Raw genomic sequence first — 7,091 nt, forward strand, 5'->3', positions numbered from 1 at the left:
AAGAATGATTAGAAAGAATACTCAAAAATTTATCGTTTCGTTCTTGCTTTAGCACAAATCAGTGGTTAAAAGTGGCCATTATCTGTAGTTAATTATCTATAAATGTGCCTGCATCTTTGCCTCGATCTAATAGTGTAAGAACAAGTAAAAAAAAAAAAAGGAAATTAAATTGAGATTGAATACTGTTTTCCTTGAACTATTTGTAAACAAATGTTTGTGGACTTGCCAAAGCCTTCTGACAATGTGAATCGTAATCTATTGTAAAAAAAGCTAAAGTCTTGCCTCGATTTCACCTTGACCGCTATTAAACTTATTAGCTCTTGTTTGAATAGTCGGCATTAGTGTCTTAGAGTCGGCTGCTTTTCTCTGAAATAAGACAACTTAATTCTATCGGCGTCCAAGACTCTATATTAAGCCCCATTTAGTCGTCTTTTACATTTATATTTTTAAAATTCTTAAAAGACATATTTTCGATTGAAAAATTTTTATATGAATATTTGATTAATAGAATTTCTTCTTAGGTGAAGGCGGTGGCTCGCTAAAAGACCCACGTTATTTGTTTCTATTACATGTGGTTAGACGACGTTACAAGGAGGCGGCAGAGACGTCTGTAATTACAGCAAGTCGAGAACAACTGAATCGTAAATATAAACCTGTATGCCATCTGTTATTTTGTATGTATTAAGAATAACGCTGCAGTAATTTGGTGGTAACATGACACACAAGCTCATTCTCGTACTCCGTCTCTGCGCATTAAACTAAGAAATCATTTACTGGCTGCAAAGAAGCTGTTTGTAGCTGACCTCGTCAATTCCTTTGTTCATATATCTAGAATTTAAGCCATTTTCAACCAAGCTGCGTCTTTTGTCTTGTTCATGGAAAGTTCATAGAAATAAAAGTTGCAAATGTCTGATAACCTGCACCATTTATATATTCGAGATCTATTTCGTGGACTGATTTTCAGAATCGTTTAGGTCTCATGCTGGCCTTCTCTAAATAATTTAAAGTTAAACTCAGACAAAATCAAAGCTATAATGATACTACCCATTGCTCTATTTAGAGTTATAACGGGTGAAGCGGTGATTCATATTGTTAGTCAGACTTCCAATTTTGCTCAAATATAATCTTGTCGCACCGATTTTCGATTAATCGGTTTATCTTAAGTCGTTCTTCAATTATTCGTATAATGATTTTTCAAAATGAGGCGTTATGTGAGCAGCGGTCGCAAAAGCGGTCTGATCTGAACAATTTTCAATAACGATCGTCCTTGGACCAAAACATGTCGATGTATCAAAGTCTGTTAAAATATCTCCAAAAATAATAATATAATTGCTTAAGCAAAGGCACACACAACAGCACACGAGTACTTTTACCATTGTGTTAATGCACTCAAGCACAGTTCTACTGAATACGTCATCGCCTAACCCATAAAAAATAAAAATGTTCGTGGTATAGTCTTACGTGATTTCAGTTCTTTTACTTTATCCCTCTCTCTTGTGGTCTTTCATATCGTTTGCTTATATTGGATATCATCATTCTCTCTTACGTTTATTGTTAAGAAGCAAAATATATAGTTCCAGGCAATTATTTCGTCACTTATTTCAGGCGTGAAATATGTTTTACAGCAACAAACTGCACATGGTACTAATTTTACAACAACAAACTACACACGGTGCTACTTTTGTAGCAACAAAATACATATGGTCTTACTGTTGAAATGTAAACACGTGCACGTGCTTGGCAAATGTAAACAAAAACTAGAATGTCCAACAACAAACACGCACGTTACTACTTTTACAACAACAAACTACACACGATAACTTTTTCACAACAATAAACTACAATATGGTGCTACTTTCACACAGCAACTGTAGCTACTTCTTGTGCTACTCATATCCTACGGAGCGAATTTATATGGCAACTTTCAAAAAAACAGATCTACAATCGGCTATCAGTTAATGTGCTAGATAGCTGGATACGTCTTCAATAGGCGTAAACACGGCAGAATACTAGAAGTCCTGGTCATGCATCGTTTACTTATACTCATGAGTCAAAATGTCTATAAGAGAAAATTCAGTTCGTTAGATCCAGACGTACAATGGATTTCGCTCTTCCAGGTCGCAGATATTTAAGATCATGAAAACTATTATCTAATCGGAAAATTATTGTCAGTGTCAATGGGTTTATAACGCTAATCGGGGTTGTCTATAATGCTGAATATGACTAGTAATTACCTGATTAGGTATAATATTTCATTATTTAATTCATCTCAGTTATTCTGCCTGTGTTTTCGCCTGTGTGTTGGTCATGTTTTTATCATCAACATCTTCACTTGACTAATGACCCAATATTTCGCTTTTTTTCTCATTTAATCTAAAGATATCTCCCTCCAAGAATTAGTATCAATAAAAAATACGTTATATCACGGTTACATTGGCAATTGTTTTAACAGAAGTAATTTTTACTTGTTTACTACTTTATCTGGTTATAGACTTGTTCTGTAGGCTAAATATTAATGGAAAGATATCAGGGCACTAATTAAGCATCTTTTAATTAACTAATTTTCAGTTGAAAGGTGTACCTTAATAACCGTAGGTTATTGGAGGGCACTATCACACGTTAATTTAATTAATAAGTTATTTATTAATTTAAATATATATATATTTTTTTTTTTTTGGGTTTTTTGAGTTCCAACTGGTAGTATACGTGAGTGCTCTTGTAGGCTAGCAGAGTCTATCGCGCTTTTTTCCAAGCTTTAACTCTGGACGAATTTATTCTTTAATTGGATATTTGCTTATCAAATTTCGTTTACAACATTCGCAGTTTATTTGGCCAAACACAATATAACACGGCTCGTAAAAAGGAACTGACTCGTATTTTTATATATTTTTATGTGATGCGGAGAAAGGAGAATAAATATTTCCAATATTTACATTCTAACAAGTGGTCGCTTATTTACTTACTTTCTAAAGTTGTGAAATTCAAAGTTCGCTCATTCACTTACTCTCTAAAGTTGTGAAATTCGAAGTTCGCTCATTTACTTACTCTCTAAATTCGTGAAATAGAAAACTATGAACAGATGAATAATTCTGTTCTTCTTCATGACAAAGATTTAACTCTATTCTCAACACACGGTATATGAAAGATTGATATATAATGAATAAAAAAACCATATCCTAACCATGTTTGCATATAAAACATATATATGTCTGCATATGGGGAATTGGCTAACAGCATAATTTTCTCTGCGCATCTTTGTTGATAACTAAATCCGTAGTGTAGGAACATTTCTGCGTGCAGGAACAGATTGACGTAAGTTTTATTAATAATAAAAAAATATTTTCTTATTTAATTTCCTAACTAAATATTATATTGCGATAATTTAGATTAATTATTTAAACAGTAAGGCTTGCAAGAGCGGTTTCAATGACGCCGAAGAATTGCTGCCTTTGTGCTATAAATGTTCAAATTATAGTCAACATTTAAATGGAAACTCTTGCCCCACTTGCAAACAGTATTATATATTTTCTTTTATATCATTTGGTAAGTCATAGAGCGTCTTAATAAACTAAAACGAAGCGTGCGTTTATTAAAAGCTTATACATAAACAAATTGTCAGAAATTTTAACGTTAGTGCAATTCTATCCTGAGATTGATATTAGTGATACTGAAGCGGAGAGATTGTTATTAGCTCCGCCAAAAGCCAGTGAAGATCAAGATCAATTTAATGAGGTCTGTATGTTTATATATTTATAGTTGGAGATTAAAATGTTTACCGTTTAATGTACAGGATGTTGCCAGTGCGTTGCCGTTAAGTTTAGATCGGAATGCTTTACGAGCTATAGATCCTAATCATGTGCTGGTTTTAAAACGCCGTAATAAGCCAAGCAGCAAATTTGTGTATTATCGCAATATATTACCTGATCTACAAATAACCTACTGTCCGGAATGCGTGCTAGTAAATATAATCATATTAAATATAAGCTGATTGCTTATTGTTTGTTCTCTAGGTGTTCTACGCTGAAGACTTTGAGTTGCAAGTTCTACAAAAAGGTTTTTGACCTTTTTGTCGCACATCGGCCGACAAACTATTGATGGAATATTGAATGCATACAGTATTTTTAAATTCTTGCTCATTTACGTAATATTTATTTAATAAATCTTCATGACCACGTCTCTTCTTGATAACGATTAATTTTAAACATTTTTTCGACATACGCTTCATCTTTATCTAAAACATTTATAAAGGCTTCTTTTACGGCTTTAGGCATGTTTGTGGAAGAACCAGCTACGTACACATAGGCATTACATTCCTTTATTAATTTTTTCAATTCTTGCGAATTCTCCTCTATTAGATGTTGGACATAAATCTTATGATCTTGGTCTCTTGAAAAAGCAACAACGAGCTTTATATGGTTTTGTTTGTGCCATAATTCCAAATCGTTTTGAAAATGAAAATCTTTTGAACGATTTCGACAACCGAAAAATATCCACATTAAGCTTTTATGTGAGTTCAAATCATTTTGATTAATTGTAAGCTTTTGAATTATGCTACGGAATGGTGCAATCCCTGTACCAGGTCCTATCATTATCAAAGGTGTGCTAAGCTCTTTCGGTAATTGCATGGTACCTCGTTTAAGACAACCCAAAATGTTGTCGCCTATCTTTAAGCATTTCAACCAATTCGAACAAAGACCCAAACGCGGCGAAGACATTTTAGTTCTATACTCTACTACGGCTACTAGGAGATCCAACGTTTTGCTTTCTACACAACTAGCTATAGAAAAACTGCGGGTTTGTATGAAGCTAAACATTTCAATAAAAATTTCCAAAGTCAGCTTGGACGTAGCATGACGGAAATCTTGCAAAACTTCTAGAACAGTCCTGCGTGGTCGATTAATATAATTAAGTACCTCCTCCAAACCATCGGAAGTAGTGAATTCTAAAAGTTTTTCCTTTTCCATATTATCTTCGCAGTTCAAAGCCAATAATTCAAAAAATCTTCGTCGCGGTTTAGCGCTCAAATCCCATATGTATGTTGCCATTTGTCTAACATTTAAAGGTTTACTATAACATTTAGGCAGAATCATGCCCTGATGGTTGCTACTCATTCTCACTAATGTATTGGAATCAAAGTCCAGTTCATGTTCTTGGACTAAGGCAAAAAACTCGTCAATTTGTTTTTTAGAGTTGTGAGGATGAATTTCTATAATATCTCCGGGTAACCAAGTTGCACTTTCAGGCACTTCAAATTGTATAAAGCGAACATCTTGAAAATGCGAAGGATCAGTGGTACGCACATTGTTTATTAGTTTAAATGAATGAGTGGGAGTTTGGCGATGAGGCCAAAGTAGGTGATAATTGTCTTCATCAAGAATTGCAGTATGATCTAATCTGCAGCAATGCCACTTGAAAAAAAAAGCTTCGTGTAAGTTTTCGGCATTTCGAAAGTTTAAACACAATCGTTCTTCCACCTCTTCCCATACATTCGTCATCCATGGTATAACTACCGCATTTGAACCATAATCATGCTGATCATCTGCCAAGGCTAACGGTACAATAGGTTGGGCACTCAATTGTTGTAAGCGTTTATTTAACTTTTTTGCTGCGTAATTGAATTTAGCATAACTGGAATCTCCCAAACCTAAACAAGCGAATTGCAAGTTGCTCAAAGAGTCGACTGGCAAGTTACGTCTCAGCAGAAACTTCCATGTGTTCCGCATATTATCAGGCTCTTTACCATCCCCAGTGGTAGCCACTACAAAGAATACCAAATATTCTTCAGTGAGTTGTTGTATTTGGTAATCATCCATAGCCATTACAAGACCGTCGAAGTTGCGTTTCTTTGAGTCTCTCTATAACTGTTCGGCCACGTCCTGGGCTGTTCCTGTTTGGCTACCATACAAAATAAGAATTCTCATTATTTTTTTTAGATAAACGCCTTAATTTTTTATATTAAACTAACAAATTAACCTAAAATTATTTTCTTCTTCTTCTATTATTCAGCAAGCAAACAAACGAAATTTCGCTGAGATGTGCAAAAAAGGTCCAATGTAAACGCAGAGTTCTTTGGATCTTAGACTAGTAAGGTTAGATTTAATATATAATATTATTATTTATTTTTTTTAGTATTTGTTTGATTAAAGTTTTTAATTTTTTTATCTTTTATTTTATTTATTTACTTTTTTTTAATTTTTAGAACAGGACAGCGATCCAGATTGTCCACGTCCTCCACGGCCACTGCGCCGATCTTCTTCCAAACGTATACGACGTCCATTCAAGTCGGTGTCATCCAACTTTTCAATAGCTATCTTCATATCAGACAATGAAGCAAATTCCACCACACTCGGCATCACGATAATCTTCGGATAATCGGCGGATAATCTTCAAATTCCTATAAAATGTGAATATGCATTCTATAAAACACACCCTTAAAGGATAAAAAAAAAGCGCAAATGTCGAAAGTGTCTTACCACAAATCCGTATCCACTTTTAGCGGATAGAAAAAAAAAGAGCTTGGAAGTGCATTTTAAAAAAGCGAACAAACATTTCGGCTTTTACGAATGGAATCTTTAGGAAAAAATTTACCTATTTCTTTCTGCCTTGACTGACATTTTCTTTTTAAATGAAATTTTTGCGCTCGTGCCCAGCGCTGCAAAAAAAAGGGAATTTCATGATTCAATTATCGCGGGATTGGTGAAATGTTTGTGGGGTATTATTAGGAATCGATTTGGTGCTTTTGTATTGGAATGTTGGATATTCCCCTTTCGTCCATTTCTAAATTACGCCGTAGCCGGTGCAACTGAAAAACGATTTCTAATTTTCGAGTATTTTTTAAATGTTATCATTGGTTTAAAAAAATTAAATATATGCAAAAACAAAATTGAAATCCTTAAATACGACTCTGTGCGTGAGAAAAATTAAATAATGCAAATCCTTAAATACGACTCTGTGCGTGCGAAAAATTTAGATAATTTAAACTCCATTTGAGGTTAGGAAAAAATACATTTCCTATGTGAATGTGCAAAATCCAACAAGAAAAATTTTTCCAAAACAACTAAAAAGTGTTCAAGAGGTGCTAAGAATTTTCC

At 34.0% G+C, this 7,091-nt stretch overlaps 1 protein-coding gene and 1 long non-coding RNA gene across 2 annotated transcripts; one reads left to right on the forward strand and one right to left on the reverse strand.

Moving 5' to 3' along the window:
- The first annotated feature begins 3,392 nt into the window (after positions 1 to 3,392).
- LOC119632712 lies at positions 3,393 to 3,939 on the forward strand. Its single transcript, XR_005246805.1, has 3 exons — positions 3,393 to 3,543; positions 3,620 to 3,732; positions 3,791 to 3,939. It is a non-coding gene; the product is annotated as an uncharacterized LOC119632712 (long non-coding RNA).
- Positions 3,940 to 4,157: 218 nt separating this feature from the next.
- LOC119631890 (NADPH-dependent diflavin oxidoreductase 1-like) lies at positions 4,158 to 5,962 on the reverse strand. Its single transcript, XM_038024449.1, is given in 1 exon segment — positions 4,158 to 5,962. A coding segment is annotated over 1 exon segment (1,758 nt). The 5' UTR covers positions 5,922 to 5,962; the 3' UTR covers positions 4,158 to 4,163.
- Positions 5,963 to 7,091: the final 1,129 nt, after the last annotated feature.

Source organism: Glossina fuscipes, unplaced genomic scaffold (assembly GCF_014805625.2).
Source record: "Glossina fuscipes isolate IAEA_lab_2018 unplaced genomic scaffold, Yale_Gfus_2 1, whole genome shotgun sequence".
NCBI lineage: Eukaryota > Metazoa > Arthropoda > Insecta > Diptera > Glossinidae > Glossina > Glossina fuscipes.